The 19176-nt window shown below is 38.7% G+C and overlaps 1 protein-coding gene across 7 annotated transcripts in view; it reads left to right on the top strand.

Annotated features, from left to right (window-relative positions):
* SORBS2 (sorbin and SH3 domain containing 2) overlaps positions 1–19176 on the top strand; it is a 121565-nt gene that overhangs the window by 31658 nt on the left and 70731 nt on the right. For 4 of the 7 annotated variants that reach the window (XM_006834448.1, XM_006834445.1, XM_006834447.1 and 1 more), the window contains 5 exons: positions 1218–1390; positions 5298–5364; positions 6297–6341; positions 8875–9064; positions 12481–12595. In XM_006834448.1, coding sequence (XP_006834511.1) covers positions 1218–1390; positions 5298–5364; positions 6297–6341; positions 8875–9064; positions 12481–12595 — 590 coding nt within the window. Of the gene's footprint in view, positions 1–1217; positions 1391–2041; positions 2171–5297; positions 5365–6296; positions 6342–8874; positions 9065–12480; positions 12596–19176 lie in introns of those variants that run through there. The other 3 variants (XM_006834450.1, XM_006834449.1, XM_006834446.1) reach the window with 3 other exon arrangements.

Below are 19176 nucleotides of genomic sequence, written 5' to 3'. Positions count from 1 at the left end.
GATGTGGCACTGCAGGGAAAGCACTGGACAGTTAGCTGCAAAGTTGGCAGTTCAAACCCACCAACAGCTCCTTGGAAACCCTATACAAGGTTGCTATGAGTTGGAATCAACTCAATGGCATGCAATGCTAACAACAATAATATATATCCTTAGTACAATTATCCTCAAAGAACAAGAAGACATGGTTACTAGTATTCTAATGTAAAACAAAGATTTCATGCCCCACATGGCTATTAAAATAGAAATTAATGCCAATAATTTTAAATCATTCATGTATCCATAGTTTTTTAAAGCACTTTTTGTTTTTGTTGTATTTTTATTAAAATTGTTGTCATCAACTCAGCATTCATATGTTTTGTTCTAAAAGGATATGTCTGTGTTTCTAAGTAATGATAGTACTATCACAAAAATAATTTTAAAGTAAATATAATGTTAGAAACATGACTAAACTTTTCTCAGCTTCTGCCCCTTCATCTATAAATGGATTCTCTCCCAAGACTGTTGTTAACTGTGATTGAGTCAGCCCCACTCATGGTAAGCCCATGCACAACAGTAAGAAATACTGCCCATGCCAATGGTCCTGCACCATGCCATCCAGTCCACTGCAGATTGGATCATTGTGATCCATAGGGGTTTCCTTGGCTAAGTTTTGGATGTAGATCACCAGACCTTTCTTCCTAGTCTGTCTTAGTCTGGAAGCTCCACTGAACTTTGCTCAACTTCATAGCAGCATATAGCCTCCACTGACAGATAAGTGGTGACTGCACTGTATAGTGTTTCTGAGGAGCTGCTGGTGGATTTGAACTGCCAATCTTGTGGTTTGCAGTCCAGTGTTGATCCTACAGGGCCACACCAGGACTCTGGGTCTCCTACACAGAAGGCGAGGATTCTACCACTGAGCCACCAATGTCTCCATTTTCCTAGATGACTGGGAGGATAGAAAGAAATAATGCAAGTCTGCCAAACAACCATTCAACAAATGGTATCCCTCCCCTTACTCTTCTTTCAAAAATGGCAAAGGTCTTGATGTTATAAACGTATTCCATATACACCTGCACATTAACAGTAAGTTGCTCAAATTTCCAGTAAATGAGTTCAAGGAGGTTATGATGGAAATGCTATGTTGCAGTTGGCATAAATATATAAGGATAGACACCATCGATTCATGATTTCATTGTGCACCAAATATACTTGTGTTTCACCACATTTCTCCACAGATTCCACAGAGATGTATCCCCAGCACGCGCAGTCTCTGGACGGCACCACAGGCGGCACCATACCGCTGTACAGGTCCTCAGAGGAGGAGAAAAGAGTAACAGTCATCAAAGCCCCCCACTACTCGGGGATCGGGCCAGTGAATGAATCCGGAATCCCCATAGCAATTAGGACGGTAGGGAATGCCAGTGTGTGCGTTGCTCTGGTATTGTGCACAGATGGTACAAAGGGTGGATTGTCAATGGCTTCATGCATTCCTACGATCGTCTATAATGAGGATCCTGCTCTGTGCCATAGAAGTTCCCATTAATATTATGCTGTGTGTGGTAGAGAAAGAGAAATGTTGACTGAAAATAATCACGTATTTCAGTGACGTTCTCAGTTTTTCTATTTTAATTCAAAATCATTAAAATTTTTATTTTTTTTCAGCGTTTAAACTATGCTTTTTTTACCTTCTATCAAGAAGTGTTAGGGCAATAGAGAGAAAAGAGAGGAGCAAGAAAGCACGAATTCTTTGGCTGAATTGAATTCCCACATGCATTGCAAATAAGCCTGTGATTTGTTTCTTGAAATGGATGTGTCTTAACACCAGAGTTTGGGAGCTGTGAATTGGTTGTTGGGAGGTAGGATGTTTGGAGTGTAGAGAGCTAATGTCTCAAGAAAAGTACACGTTTTTAGTGTCCTTCTTCTGCTGTGCCTACGGAGAGCTCTCCAGGGATGATAAGTGAAAGTGTTTGGATTTTTTTTTTTTTTTTTTAAGTCTTTAAACTCTGCCAAAGCTTTGCTCCGTGTGTCAGGGCAGCCCCTTCTGGCAAAGCTCAGCACTAGCAGAGGTGACTACCGAGAGCTGAGCAGGCAGCTGCTCACTGCCCAGGGCCACTTGAACAGAAGGTCTGTGCTACTAGCTGCTAGAAGGAAGACTGAAAGCAGGATGAGAGCAGCTACACCTCTGCAGGTGAAATTGGGGGGAGGTGCAAGAATGGAGCTCTGGCGGGATACCTTGGGCCTGGCCACACCAGCAAAAAGGGCTGGGGAGTTGCCAAAAGCTAGTTCCCTGGAATGCAAAACTGGGGAGTAGAAGAAAGTAGTGGATAGAGTACACGAATGGGAAAGATAGGGGAGAAAATAAAAATAATGTGGTTTGATTGAAAATACTAAAAAAAAAAAAAAAACCTAAAAAAAAAATTGCAAGTTTTTTTTACATCTCTCTCTGAACTTGTACTTATTATATGGGGTGTATGGGGTCTACATTTAGAGGTGAGAGTTAAAAACTGATTATTGTAGACATTTGTATTAGAATTCGAAGACAATAAATAAATCCACATAGCAGTCACTGGGATTTTAGACCAGTGAGGTTGAGGGAACCTTGTAAGGTGACGACTTGTAAAGTCCTAAAAATCTACATTGTCATATTTAAATGTCCGCAGAAACTCAGGGGTTTTGACTAATATTTCTAGTCTTTTGAAAGTTATATGTTTCTGGTGATGGTGCTCTGTTATGTGTTTCTTTTTTAAGATTTCTGACTCTAAAAATAGTTAAATTTGAATTATTTTTTGTTTCTTTGTTTTGTTTTATTGTGCTTAGGTAGAATGCAATCTCAGGTAGAGTTTGGTTGTTTTTATCCAATTGACACATAAAATGTAGTAGATAAATAAATTCAGAGCTCCCTAATTCTGTGTAGTTATAAACCTCATTTGAAATGGTTTTACCTGGCTGCATTATTAAATTTGTAATTGATATAGTAAAATGGATATGCAAACATGATTCATGTTTTTATCCTGAAGACATAATTTTCCTTAAGTAACAAGAGCTTGCTTTCTTAGTTTTTAAAAAGGAAAACTAAGATGTAAAGCTAAGATGGGTTAATGAAAATGAAGTAATATTAAAATGTTCATATTTTCATATTATCAAAGCTTACTTATCAAAAGCATGGTTAGAGATGCATAATCACATGTAAACACTAAACATTTTCTTCATAGTTTCTTTTCTTACGAAATAGAAAAATGGAATATAAGCAACTCAGTAGTTCCTTATAAGGAACCAATTTTTATGTGCAAATGTGCTCTAACTTAGACCTTTAAAACTCTACCATGAAGGCACAGGTCTGTGGAGTCTCTTCTCCTCTTCACATTTACTATTTTTCAGCCTTACAGAGCACATCCAAGTATAGTTGTGTTTATAATACTGAGTCAGACCCGTCTCTGAGCCACAGCAGGCCAAGAATCTCCAAGGTTGTTTTTCTTTCTCATTCGTGTAGAAAGTAATGATTATCAGATTCCAAATTGCTTCACCTTAGCTTTTCGCTCAGTGCAGTGAGACCATCAAAGGCACCACTGTCTCAGTATACCATATTATCCTATCAGCATAGACAACCAGAGTATACGAAGGAAACAGAAATTTGCAAAGTAAACCAGAAATTCTAGAAAGCCAAGAGTCAACAAACAGTACCTTTGAGTTATTTTAATGAAGGAAAGCAGCTTCCCAGATTGGGTGCTCTCATGTGACCTGGGATGTCTGTGTCAGCCTTTTACTGCCATTCTTAACAACAACAACAAAAATCACTGGAGCTCAGGTCCCCTGAGATTATGTAATTTAAGGCCAGCTAGTTAAGTGAAATGTGAGATTTCTTTACTGCTAGTGCAAATATAGCACTTGTTTGAGAATTTTCAAAGCTAGAAAGGGCTAAAACAAAACAGAATAGCTACTAGTGTGTAGATTTTTTTTTTTTTTTTCTTCCCTTTTTGGAAGTTTGTTAAGTATATGTAGAGCTCTGAAACTGCAAAATCTAGGAAGGTAAAACTTCAGAGAAACTAGCTGAATCTGAATTACTAGAAGCTATTGTCTTTCCAAATAGTTTTGAAAAATACATACAAAAGTAAAATTCCTCAAATTCAAGTAGACTTCTATTTTCTTAATCTTGATATTAGGCATAGTCATCTGGTTTTCAAAAAGGAGTTTTAAATGCTTGGATTGGAGTACTTCTTTTAGAAACAGGCATACAGTTGCAGTATTCCCAGTGCCAATTTAATATTCCCCTTTGCCAGTGGACTGGGCATTTCCAGACATCTCTGTGCTCACCATATAAAGCTAGCAGATGGCACAACTATGAGATCCTATCTGATATTTGCCCTCCAGCAAGTTAGGGGAAATTCTTGTCTGTCAAGATACATGGCCATATACAGCGATATAACTTACTTATTAGGCTTCCTTGTTGCTATTGGCTGTGTCCAGGTATGGTAGGAAAACATTTTTGCACAAAGATATGTCTCATTTTCAGTTTCTTAATGCTAAGTGGGGTGTGCTGTGACTCTGTAGGATAGGTAGTGAACTGTAAACCACAAGGTTTAGTTAGTAGGTTCAAGCCTACTAGCTACTTTACAGTAGAAAGATGAGGCTTTCTGCTCCTGTAAAGATTTACAGCCTCGGAAACCCTGTACAGGGTGGCTATGAGTCTGAACTGACTCCATGGCACATAACAACAACAACTGTTATTAACAAAGAGTCCTAGTGGCACTGTGTGTTAGACATTGGGCTGCTAGCCACAGGTTGGCACCTCAAACCCACTGCCCCCCTGAGGGAAAACGATGAGACTATCTGCTCCCATACAGATTTACAGTCTCAGACATCCTCTGTAGCGTTGCTGTGAGTCAGAATTGACTCACTGGCAGTAAATTTGGTGTTAATGTTGTTATTAAATGAGCATCTATTATGTTCCAGACACAAAAGGCGATTATATTTATGAGGAACATGCATAACTGGGTAAATTGTTAATATTGCTATCATATCATAGTAAAGACTTAAAAAAAAAAAACTTTTATCAAAGAGTTGTTGTTATATGCCATTGAGTCGATCCTGACCCGTAGCGACCAACTCTGTATAGGGTTTCTGAGGAGCAGCTGGTGAGCTTGAGCCACCAACCTTGTGGTTCAAACTGACCTTGCAGTCCAGTACATTAACCCACAGCACCATACCAGGAGTAGGAATCTACTATTTAAAAAGATAAAGCGTACAGAGATAAACATTTTGGAGAACAATGTTTATTTGAAACCAATTTAGTAACAATTGGGTCTTTTCTTTTATAGACAGTTGACAGGCCGAAGGACTGGTACAAGACAATGTTTAAGCAAATTCATAAGGTGTATAAGCCTGGTATGTATGCTTTTCTGGTTTTTGCTCTGGTACTTGTGGGTTGAAGGATATACTCTCATCTTTTGTGTAGGTTTTGTTCACACAGAATATTAAGACCCTAGTGAACATCCTGGTCCTTCCTCTTTCTGTTTAATGCCCTCTTTGTTCTCCTTATGTTGTCCCTCCAGCCACAGATACCTGGTCCTTGCCTCACCCCTGTGCTGCCAAGTAGCCTTTGCAAGGTGGCCCCTTGGAGGAATGCCAAGCATTCTGGTCTTATCTGGTTCTTCCTATCCACAATCTAAACCTGTGTGTTGTCTGCTGGAATGGACTCATTATTCCTCTGTCCACATATGTCTACTCTTTATTAGGAGAGTAAGAATTGGTAGGGATGAGTGTGCCTTCTCAGTGCAGTTGTTAAGAGGTCTTTAAAAGCCACTTACCAAAGGACATGAAAGATCTGTCTGGTAGGGCAGTTTTCATTGGACTGCTAATCTAAAGGTTGGTTGTTCAAACCCACCCAGGGGGGGAAAAACTGGTGATCTGCTTCCTTTACAATTATAGTCAAGAAATCTCCATGGATCAGTTCTACTCTGTAACACCATAAGCTGGAATCAACTCCACGGCAACTAACAACATCAAAGGAAATGTATGATTCAGAAGAGAAGGCTGCTGGGGAAGTGAGGAAAAGGGAAGGACCTTGTCTGCAGTGAAGAGGGAATGTCTGCAGTGAAAAGGGAACCAAGGCAAATAGGTAGCAGAAAAGATGGGCCCATGTGCACAAGTCCAGCAAAAAGAAATAATTGAAAATTTTTTTAAACAAAATCAGTATGAACTAGGAAATGGTCTGGTTTATTAAACAGTCTCTGCAGTCCTTCTGCAGTTCTGCTGTCTTGTTATACAATATGGTGACAGAATATGTATTACCATACTATTTATGTTTCATTTTCTAGATGATGATACAGACATGTATAATACTCCTTATACATATAACGCAGGTAGGATGGGTTTCCTTGCTTGCAATGAATGGTTTCTATTCGGCTGTGTTTGCAAGAACTACGCGGTCACTTTTTGACCACTCCCTTTGAGCATGTTTTCAGTTTATGTAATCAAAAGGATCCTTTTTTATACATATTTTTCTTGCTTTCTTTTCTCAGCATGCATAGCAAAAGGATTGATCTTTTCTCATGGAAATGAGAACTAATATTGTTTAATCTCTCTCTCTCTGTTGGCTTATTATCAACTTCAGGAATGTTTAACCAAAATATGAAGGACACCATGAAAGAATCCACTATGACCCCCAGCTACAAAATAAAATAAAACGATCTTCTCTTATCCGTAGAGAGAGACTGGTTCCAATTGTGTAACATCTTTCTGATATGCTTCTCTGAAAAAAAAAAAAAAAATCAAGCGAAGTATTGTGTGACCTTGTCCACACTTTTGCTCCAAAATGCTACCATTCAATAAAGAGAAAAAAGGCAAAGAAAAAAAAAAAAAAAAAGAATCCCACTTTGCAGGGTTTTTTTCTGACTCAGACTTGCCAGGGGTCATAATGGAATTATTTTAACTCTGTTTGGATTTGAGTATATTGGCATCTTATTAAGTGGTCTGCAGGCTGGAGACAGAGGACTTCTAAAAAACGTTTCCTTGTGTGACTTTCTCCAGAATGTGGTATCAGGGAGTCCCACATGGGGCCTCCCCTCTCTACAAAGCCTCAGGTCCAGACCAGTTGCATAGCTGATTGCTTCCCTAGGTTACAACTTCAGTTAGTGGTCCCATGGCTACTCTAGTCATAAAAAGTATGTGGAATTTTCTCTTCCTTTATGCCTAAAGACCAGCACTCAGGTTCTTCTCTACTTACGTATTTTGCCACTATTCTCCTTTGGTAGCGTAGTGGTTATGACTTTGGTTACTAACCTCAAGGTCAGCAGTTCGAAGCTACCAGCCCTTCCAGGGAAGGAAGATGAGGCTTTCTGCTCCCTTAGGAGCTCTGGTAGTGTAGTGGTTATGAATCGGGCTGCTAACCTCAAGGTCGACAATTCGAAACTACCAGCTCTTCCATGGGAGAAAGAGGAGGCTTTCTGCTCCCATAAAGATTTGCAGCCTCGGAAACCCTGTGCAGGGTCGCTATGAGTCAGTACCGACTCAGTACTTAACAACAAAGAGTGACAGCCTTGGAAACCCTATACAGGGTGGCTATGAGTCCGAATCAACTCTACCGCACACAATCGCCTCCAAAGAAAAATATTCAAAAGGTTTAGCAAACTGCAAGGCCTCTGGGTTGTGGGACGTGGCTCCCCCAGAGAATAGCAGGAGTCCCATGAGATGTTTCCTTCAACTATTATTCCTGGGAGAGGCACACGTGGTTAAAAGAGCTGGTGGTTAAAATCCAGCAAGAGTTAGTCCTCAGAAGGAAGGTATACCAGGTCTTTCTTTATTTAACGCTAGAGCATCTCAATGGCAGAATGGAAGCAAAGCCATAAGGGCTGCCTCTGTCAATTTCCCTCTGTCATGGAAATTTGCATGGACTTTCAGGAGAGGCAGATGAAGAAAAGGAGAATTAACCAAACAATAGAAGAAGTTGCAGGCAATCCAAAATTTTCATAAAATTTTAATGTTAAAGTTTGTATCACAAAAAATAGTAAATTGAACAGTTGTTATATATTATTATCTTCAGAGACAAGTTAGTTTTACCATTTAGTCTATAGACCAAGCAACTACAACTAATCTCTTCCTTTCCTCCTAACCCTAACTCCCACTGATTTATGTCTTGCCCTTTCATACTAATTTTTCCTATGCCATCCCTGGAACCCTCTTCCCCCAAACTAATCCTTTAGGGTCAATAGTATTCTCATTGGTTCCTTTATACCTTGTCTGACCAATCCAATGTCTTCTAACATAGTTCTTATGTGTATTTTCCTCATTTGGCCTATATTATATACTACCAATCACTTTATATCATCGTTTTATTTGTGGCTCATTCCCAAATGCACTATAAGCTTATTAAGGGTATATGTTTTCTTGTGCCTTGCATGCACCTTATACATATAGCTTGTTCAATGTTTTGTTTGATTATAATTTACATCAAACAGAATATGTCATGTGTGAATCACACCTTTTAAAATACCAGAGACTATTGGAAACAGTTCTGTTAAGTGATTCTAATGTTCTTCTGAAATCTCAACTATGTAATAAATTTATATTGAAAGGAGAAAATTTGCTGAGTAGCTGTAAATTTATACCTAAAAGCAATCTGAATTTATAACAAATCCCAAATAATTAATGAAAATTTACTATAATCAATCCTCATGTATAGAATGAATTACTAAAGAATGATAAACTTCTAATAATAAAAAATATAAATTCTAATATATGCATTGTAAATATGTTCCTTGTTAATAATTTTGGTGAAAGGATAATAATAACTCTGGTAAAATCACTGGATATTTAGAAGAGGTGTATATATTTAATGCACTTCTTAAATATTATTTCCTTCTGGGATTTTTTATTTGTTTGTATTTTTCATGATAGGCCTGTACAACTCACCATACAGCGCTCAGTCACACCCTGCAATAAAGACCCAGACCTATAGACCTCTCTCTAAAAGCCACTCGGACAATGGTACAGATGCCTTTAAGGATGCATCCTCCCCTGTGCCTCCCCAACCTGGTCCACCTCCAGTCCCACCACTTCGACCAAGAGATCGATCTTCAACAGAAAAGTAAGGCATTCTCCGTCAAAGTGGCCTATATATTGCTTAGGGTTAAAATAAGCCCATATGTCATTCAGTGGAAGAATTAGTGCTTATCTTAAAGATGTGGCATATGTGTGATCTTATCAGTCAATGCATGTACCATGTTGACCACTTCTATTGAGATTGTAGCTAACGCTTTTGCCATCTTGATTAATAACACTGTAGTAAATGAAGTTAGACTTGAAGTAGCGTGGGCAAAAATCTCTCCTTTTTTTAAAAAAAATCAATAAATGCATCGAAAAAGTCAAATATGTAGACCTTATTGTCATTGGTTGATTTGTGACTCATACTGAAGAAAAGAGTAGAATTGCCCTATGTGGTTTCCAAAGCTATAATCTTTACAGGAGTAATTTGCCACATCTTTCTGCCACAGAGTGGCTAGTGGATTCTAAGCATCAGTCTTTCAGTTAGCAGATGAGTGCTTAGCCACTGTGCCACCAGGATCCTTAGCGATAGGCTATGTGTGAAAATATTAGTCAATATATGTACCATGCTGATCTCCTCTAATCAGATTGCAACAAACACATTCACTATCTTCCCTCACAATATTGCACTGAATGAAGTTAGACTTGAAACTATGTGGGCACAATCTCCTTTTTTTTTTTTTTTATCAATAAATGCATTTAAGAAGTCAAATGCATATATAATTGACATGCTACTTCTTGGGTAATACAGTTAACAAGCTCAGCTGCTAACCGAGAGGATGGATGTTTGATGCCATCCAGCAGTGCAAAGCAGGCCTGGGGATTTATTGGGGAAAATCCATTTTCAATTTGAAAATTTGAGAATATCTCTTACACACATATTGTTGCCATGAGTTGGGTCACAATTAACTCAATGGGAACTAGTTTTATTTCTTTTGATCTAGCCGGTTAGAAATCACACAGTAATTTTCAGTTTCCTCATATTTGAAATGTTGTTTATTAATAATTGAAAATAGTTCCCCTGGTACATAAAAAAATATCTTTTTAGAAAGCAGGGAAGATTATTCATCAATCATAAATAAAACAATAGTTAGTAACTGTCTGTTACATATTTCCACCAGCCTTTTGAGATGATACTAATACTCATTTCTCCACTGAAATATTTTTATAGAAATTGTTCTCACTAAAATTAAAGATTACAAACATATTTTTACGGTGCCATATTTTACTGGATTATGACTAATAATCCTACTTATAGGTGGTCTTTTTATAGGAACTCATTATGAGCCAATCACTGGGTTATGCACTTTTCCTGTATGATATCATTTAATTCTGAGAACAACTCAATGAGATATGTTCTATTTTAAAGCTACTTGAGAAAGAAAGAAACTGCAGATTGGAAAATTGAAATAACTTGCTCAGTTCATACAGCTAGCCTGTCCAAGGCAAGATTCTGACTCAGCTCTGAGGAAACTCAAAGCCCACATTATGCTGACAACTAACAGAAAAGGGTATAAAGATTATACTTTACTGTTTATTAAGAGCTCTCTATCACACACACTTATCTCAGAAAAGTTGTATTCAAATCCCCATTGTACCATTAAGCATAACTGAGGATCATATTCGTATATGGTACAGGATATCATGAAAACTGCTCAATTGCTTCATATAGTGTTTAGAAAGTGTTACAGCTTAAAATTTGAGAACTAGTCATCTAGTCACAAAAGGGTATCTTTGCTATGAAAAATGGAAGCAAAAATGAACTCAAATTTAAATGTATCATTTTCCTATGTAGTCAATAGAAATACATTTCTCTATTAAGAAATATGATTGTTGCTATTGTTAAGTGCTGTTGAGTAAGGTCCAACTCATAACGACCCTGTATAGTGTTTCCAAGAAGTGACTAGTGGGTTTGAACCACTGACCTTGTGCTTATGACAGCCCCTTAGAAATCTCTAGATGTCATACATAGGCATTGTCTCATAAAATCCTTAAGATGCCTCTATAAGGAAGGAAGGACACAATTTTATTATATGTTTTGTAGGTGAAAACAGATGACCAAAGAAAGTTAAGGAGTTTGCTGAATTTTATCCATCAGTTTAGGTGAAAGCCAGGACTTGCCTCTGGTTCTTGAGTCAATTCTGACTCACACTAACCCTGTAGGACAGAGTAGAACCACCTCAGAGGGTTTCCACAACTGAAATATTTACAGGACCAGATTGCCAGTTCTTTTCTCCCCACAGAATGCCTGGTGGGTTCAAACTGCAAGCCTTTCACTTAGCAGCCTAGAGCTTAACTAAGACTCCTCCTTCAGTGTCTTGTTAAGCGCCCTGGAATCAATGGAGAACTCTTTCAGCCTACCCACCTAGAAAACTTTTACTTTCTATGTCTTTCTTTGAACATCTTTTAGAAGGTGTGGCACTATAGGTTAAGCACTGAACTTTGAACTACAAGACCATCGATTCAAACGAACCAGCTGCTCCTCAGAAACCCCATCAAGGGTCGCTGTGAGTTGGAACAGACTAGACAGTACTTACCAGCAACAGTTCAAGAAAAGAGCTCCTGGTGTGGAACTGTGGGAATCCACAAGGTCAGCGGTCCAGGTCCTAACCCACCAGCTGCTCCAGGGTCACTGTGAATGGGAACTGACTCAACAGTTCTTAATAACAACAGCAGCACCGGCAATGTAGTACATGTTTGACTCTGGTTTTTACAGGAAACACCTAGAAGGATCGTTCATACCACACAGCTTTCTCCTATGTGAGGCAAAGCAAGTGATGCTTTTGTACTTTTCACAGAGAAACGATGTTGCCAATTGCCACATAAACAGTATCAAACATAGTGAATGCATTGTTGCTGTTGAATGCATTGTTGTTGTTGTTAAGTACCGTGGAGTCAGTTCTGACTCATAGTGACCCTGCACGGGGTTTCTGAGGCTGTAAATCTTTACAGGAGCAGAGCGCCTCACCTTTCTCCTGTGGAACCGCTGGTAGTTTTGAACTGCTGACCTTGAGGTTGGCAGCCTGACTCATAACCACTATGCTACCAGAGCTCTCCTTATCATTTTGCATCAAGGATGCCAGGTCACAGAGTGCTGGGATGAGCTCACATAGTTTAGCAGAACACACCATCACTTATTCTATACACAAACATATGCAGCTGCAATTTGGGACCCAGGGATTTACCAGCGTGTCACTGCCTACATGTCTACAAATCCTGGGTATGAGTTTGTGAATCAGCTGTAGAATAGCCATTGTTTGAAGAAAATAGAGGGAAACATTTGATGAAATGGTGTTCTTTAAAAGGTTTATGTATACCAAAACATAAATGTAATGCCATTTACAGATTAAGTTATCCTGAGAGACTGTTTAAATTATACTAAGACTGATTTTGTGGCTTTAGACAACTCTTTTAAGCATGAAAAATTATTTCAGTGTGTATTGTCTTGTGTATTTCTAGGCATGACTGGGATCCTCCAGACAGAAAAGTGGACACAAGAAAATTTCGCTCTGAGCCAAGGAGTATTTTTGAATATGAACCGGGGAAGTCATCAATTCTTCAGCATGAAAGACCAGTAAGCACTTGTCACTAAGCAGTCTACCAGTTTCCTAGTCTTCCTGGGTTCCCAAATAACCTGAATTTCATAATATGTAGCAATTTTTTTCACAATGGTAATTTATTTGTTTGACATTATTTATTTGTTTTGTATCAAGATGTGAGCATGTTGTCTAAGAATTAAAAGATGCACTCCCTAATATATTGTCCCTAACTTGCATGTAACTAGGACCATGCTTAAACATGACCATGAGATTAATTAAATTTTAAAAAAAAAGAAAAGCAATGTAACACTTAATAGTTGCTTTACATTTTTCCAATACACGGGGATCTAAATAGTTCCATCCCTCAGTTGTTTAATATTTCATTGTGGTTGTCTAATATTTGCTGTTTAATATTTCTTTTACTTAAGGGAAACTTTTCCAATTGTCTTTTCATTACAAGTTGTTTTAATTGATTCTTATTAAATCCCTCTCAGGTTACAAGCCTCAAGCATCCTTATTGATTGTCGATCTAATGGATCAAGATTATATTCGCAGTAATCTTATTCCAATTATTAATTTAAGTGTATGCTAACAAAAATATACTGAGGGTAGGGAAGGAATTGCTTGCCTTTACAAAGTACAATTTAACAAATAGAGTCCTCCTTGGTCCTCTTTAATCTTTATTCCCCCAGGTCCTCTTTTCTGTGCCCTTTGCTTCTCTTCTCCTTGATCAGTGACCTCATGATCTCTCTGAATCTCTACAATTCCTTTGTACCTCCATCAAACCCTGCTTCTAGAAAAAGAATTGGCGTCTTATGCATTTTACACCCATCCTGGTCTTAAAAGAATTTCAGATGTCTGTGAACAGGATCAAAGAGAGTTCTCAATTTATGTGCATTCTAGAGTATCCAAGTGTGGCACCGTAGGATAAGCACCGGGCTGCTAACTGCAAGGCTGGTGATTCAAACCCACCAGCTGCTCCTCAGATATCCTATGTGGGGTCCCTTTGAGTCAGAACCAACAACAGAGTATCCAGAAATCACACTATTACAAATAATGTGAGTTCCATCCTAAAATATGATTTGGAAATCCTTTCCTCACTACACCCAGCAGAAGTGCACTTGATAAAGTTTGCAGAGCCCTTTACTTGTGGTTGGTTATGTTCTTGAGAAGCATGTTCAAAAAATCTTATAATCACATAATTCACATATGAGATTTATCTATGTTTTCCTCATCTGTCTTCAAGTAACCTGTGTGTTTAGAGTGATAAGCCTTCAACAGAATAGCTGAAAGAAAAAATAGGACCACCACTGACTTGCAGGCTCCATTGCAACTTATAGGTTATGTGATTGACTATCATGATTCGGAAATATTCTCAAACTTCTAGGATGAGAATTGAGTGAACTATGATTTCATCATTGCAGAACGTGAAAGATAGCCAAATCATTGTGCCACATTATGAGTCTCAGAGGAGTCCTGGTGTGGTGCTGTGGGTTAATGCATTGGACTGCAAAGCCGGTTTGAACCACAAAGTCAGCGGTTCAAGCTCACCAGCTGCCCCTCGGAAATCCTGTACAGGGTTACTATGGGTCGGAACTGACTCACTGGCACTTAACAACAACAACATAACTTTAATTATTAGTCTTAGTAGTTTTTGAGATATTTAGGACAATGAACCATCTGATAGTTTGGAATGCTTTTGTAGCTGTGGTGTCAGGAAGCAGGATTGATTTTAGAATATTGCTACTATTTCTAGTATTTACTTATTCAACAAAATTTATTGAACTATGTGACTGGATTCCTGGTGTGGCAATAGAAGATAAGCACTGAACTGCAAGGTCAATTTGAATCACAAGGTTGCCATTCAAATTCACCAGCCACTCTTCAGTGCATCAGAAGCAACTAGATGGCACTTAACAACAACATCTATATGCCTGTTGTGGCCCTGTAGGATAAATACTAGACCGTTAACTGCAAGGTCGATGGTTCAGACCTACCAGCCGCTACTTGGAAATGTTATATAGGGTGGTACTTAACAACTTAACTATATGCCAGACACTGTATTTGATGCTAGTGCCACAATGGTAAGCAAGACTTTACCTCAAGTTGCTTATAGTCTAACATTGAATGTAAATGCAGGGCTGGATCTTTGTGTGTGCAAGGTAAGCAGCCTGCTTTATGGTTAAAGTGGAGGTGTAACTAAAGAATTATCCCTTTGCTCCGGGAGCTCTTGTGTGGGCTCTGTTGTAATGATTCACATATCCACACTGGAGTTAAAACTTTGAAGGCCCTGTTTTAAAAAGCAATAATAACAGTCATTGTTCTTCTTCATTTTGTGCCAGTCCCTATAATTAGCAGTTTATGTCTGATCTTATATAATATTCCCAACAGCCCTATGATGAAGATATACGGCCTTCCCATTTTGCAGATGAAGAGTACACATTAAATCACTCTGCTCCTAGTCACATAGTTGGTAGGTGCTGGAGCTAGGAATTGAGTGTAGGCAGATTCACGCCTGGTGTGCTTGATCACCACTATACTGTCATATACGGGTTCACCCAAGTAGGAAACATATTTAGCTAGTAGTCATTGTCACCTGAATTAGTTTCTCTGATTTGTTCACAGAATTAAATTAGTTTGTTTGCTTATTTATTTACTAATTTATAACAGCTTAGTATATAAATTACTTATGTACTTTACTAGAATCCTAGGCCTTAGATACTTAAGACACAGAATCAATACATCTAACTGCTTCTAAGAATAGAAAGATTGAAGCAGGAGTGTGGTCAGGGGTTTGGGTTTGACTGGGTTCCTACAGCCAAAGACCAAGAAGCCAAAGAAAGAAAAGTGGAAAGAATTGGAAAACATGGAAGGAAATGAGAATTGATATCATATGGAGAAATGGGAAGGTCCAAGACATTTTCCCCTCCTAAACAATTGTGCTGAGACATGATTTGAGCTAACCATCTGAATCATTTTGACTAAACTCTTAATTATATTGTTGTTGTTGTTAAGTGCCATCAAGTCGATTCCAACCCATAGCGACCCTGTATAGGGTTTCCGAGGAGCAGCTGGTGAGCTTGAATTGCCGACCTTGCAGTTCAAATGGCTTTGCAGTCTGGCGCATTAACCCACAGCACCACACCAGGACTCATTATATTGTTAGATGCCATCAAGTCAACTTTCAACTCATGGCAATCCCAGGAGACAGCGTAGAGCTATTCCATAGGGCTTTCTAGGCTGTAATTTTTACAGATCTCACAGAGCCACCCACTGGTTGTGTTCGGACTACCAGTCTTTCACTTAGCATCTGAGCACTGAATCATTGTGCCACCAGGACTCCTTTGTTTGTTATTATAATAATGTTGTTGCTGTTAGGTGTCATCAAGTTGGTTCTGAGTCATAGTGACCTTATTTATGTACAGTAGAATGAAACACTGCCCAGTCCTGAGCCATCTTCAAATTGTTGTTATGTTTGAGCTCATTGTTACTATAATAATTGTTTTTGTTGTTGTTATTAAGTGCCATGGAGGTGGTTTCCACTCATAGTGACCCTGTTTAGGGTTTCTGAGGAGTGATTAGTGAATTTGAACTGCCAACCTTGAAGCTCAGACCCTGTCTTGTGGTCCAGTGCAGTATCTCACTGCTCAGTTTATTTCTTTTCTTTTCATAATCAACCTAGAATGGAATATTGTTTTTGTTGTTTTTAAGTGACTTTGAGTCGGTTATTGCCCCTTTGAATAATAAGAAGAAAAAAGAAGAGGGCTAAGCACAGAACTGAGCCAAAAGTTTGGCAGTTCAAACCCACCAGCCACTTCTCAGAAACCCTATACATGTCGCTATGAGTCAGAACTGACTCAATAGCAATTAGAAACAAAATTCACAATGGAGTCCTGGTGTGGCACTGTAGGATAAGCATTGGCCTGCTAACCTGAAAGTCAGTAGTTCAAATCCACTGGACACTCATTGGAAACCACATATAGGGTTGCTATGAGTTGGTACCAACTTGATAGCATTAACAAGTACACAATGGTTGCAGAGACTGCTAAGCGTTGATAAAGTTCCTGAATGCCTTGAACACATAGGCATAGAAGATGAAGACCAGGTTTACAAAACAGATACAGTAACATAGCAAATGGACAATGTGATGAATTTAAAGGTTTTATGAGCACACTCTCACATCTCTATGCTAAGATGGTTTCTGAGCCTTCCTTTCCTTTTTCCATATTTTATGTAAATTATGCACAATAGCTCAGATTTCTCACTAATTATCCAGTCTAATCTCCACATCACAGCTAGGACAATCTTTACAATCCTGCTCAAAGCTTTCCATGACTCCACTGCCCTTCATGTAGGACCCACATTCCTTACCATAATTTGCAAAACATCATTGTACTTTGGCCCAAGTTGGCTTCTCCATGAAGCCTGACTCACTTCTTATCCTGGCTGCCTCCTTCTCTGTATCCTACCTACACAGGGAGCTTTCAAGTCCATCTTGCTGGACCTTTGCACACACTATTCCCTCTGCCGGGAAAACTCTCCCTGCCACCCCTCCCTTCAAATGAAAATATCCATTTTATCCTTCAAGTGTCATCCTAGACACACTTGCCTCTAGATGCCTTCCTGGGCTCTTCAACATTACAGCACCCCCTGCTGAGAGATCAAGACACCACAACCTGTATCACATTGAATTAAAATAGCCTGTTTACTTGTCTGTATCCCTCACTAGACTTTAAACTCCCTGAAAGTAGGAACCATATCTAGTGCACCAGTTGTATCCCCAGCACCTGGCGCAATGCCTGGCACATGGTAGGTGTCCAGTGACTAAATTGATAGGTTTTACCCTTGTAGTTGTAGTTGGTAGTTAGAGTCATGGTGTAGCACTGTAGAATAAGCACTGGACCACAAGGTCTGTTTGAACACAAGGTCAGTAATTGAAATCCACTAGCCGCTCCTTGGAAATCCTATATAGGGTTGCTATGAGTCAGAACCGACTTGACTACACTTAACAATAGTTGGTAGTTAACAACAGTTGGTAGTTAAAGCTGGTGGGAGACTGATTCCCTATTCTGCTGCTTATCTTTGAAATCTGTACATTTCTAGTAACAAAAAATGCAATAGGTCTAAGTCAAAACACACACAAGAGATACAAGAGATTTGACACACCGCTGTGAGTGTTGTAATTCACTAATTCCATGATTTCTTAGGGGTACACAGGGGCCAGATTTCTTAGGGGTACACAGGGTCAGTTCTATCTGAATAAAGGCCCCCAGACCCTGACAAAAGAGATCCCTGTCTTCCTCAGCAATCGGTGGGATGTGTGTAACTATAAGTGAATGCAATTTGAAACTCATAGATGTTCCTTTGACTACAAATTTGGAAATGTTGACAATTGCCTGGTGTTTGATATAGAAAAGTAATTTGAAATCACAAGAAATGTATTCTTAACTAAATTGAACCACAAGGCGATACCCTATTTGTACATGTAATATATTTATTTCATGTGATAATCACATAATAGTAATTAAAAAAAAAACTTTCCCATCTGGATTAGATATGTTTGCAAGTGAACCATGTTAAACATACAAAACAGGCATATGTTTACAATCTCTCTATAAAGTAGAACAATAATAAAATGAGTAAATCAGAAGGAAATAATCAGTGAAAACACTGAACAAAGATTAGTACAATTTAAAACTTCAACAAATTTAATTAAGCTTCTTAACCAACGAAGATTGCCACTAAAAGTTTACACTGTAAAGAATTTTAGGAGTTTCATTGGAAGGTTTGAGTAATAAGTAACTGTTCCAAATAGCAAAATCACAATAAATATAGAACAAAGCCATCTAAGAAATTAAAACTTGAATCTAAGAAGCATAAAACTTAAAGACCAATATTACACTGGCACTTTGATGATTAGAACAACAAATAGACCTTCTCTGCCAGTAATGAGAACAGAAAAATTTCTATCACCACATGGGAACTGAGAGTTTTTAACTTGCAGAAAACATACAAAACCTTAAAACGGTTCACCCTTGTTAGCTTTTAAATAAGGACAATGTGTAATTTACAGTCCTAATTTTTCTTAAGCACTTCCTCCTGCACTGATGATACAAAGTAAGTTTTTAGCTGAGGATTACTGATTTTCAAATGGAAGAGGCAAAAGAAGATTGTTGTTGTTGTTGTTAGGTGCCATCAAGTTGGTACTGACTCATAGCAACCTTATGCACAGCAGAATGAAACATTGCCAGATCCTGGGCCAACCTCCCTATCATTGCCGAACTTGAACCCATTGACGCTGCCACTTTGCCAATCCATTTTGCTGGGGGTCTTCCTCTTTTTCTCTGACCCTCCACTTTACCAAACATGATATCCTTCTCCAGTGACTGGTCCCTCCTGACAATATGTCTGAAGAATGACAGATGAACTTTGGCCATCCTGGCCTCCAAGGAGCATTCTGACTGCACTTCTTTCAACACAAATCTGTTGATTCTTTTGGCAGCCCATGGCACTTTCAATATTCTCCTCCAACACCATAACTCAAAACCATCAATTCTACAGTCTTCCTTATTCACTGTCCAAGTCAGGTGCACCTTAGTCCTCAAGCTGACATCTT

This window comes from Chrysochloris asiatica, unplaced genomic scaffold (genome assembly GCF_000296735.1).
Source record: "Chrysochloris asiatica unplaced genomic scaffold, ChrAsi1.0 scaffold00011, whole genome shotgun sequence".
NCBI classification, from domain to species: domain Eukaryota; kingdom Metazoa; phylum Chordata; class Mammalia; order Afrosoricida; family Chrysochloridae; genus Chrysochloris; species Chrysochloris asiatica.
Note: the sequence above shows the minus strand (reverse complement) of the source record. Positions and strands in the feature narration are given on the sequence as shown.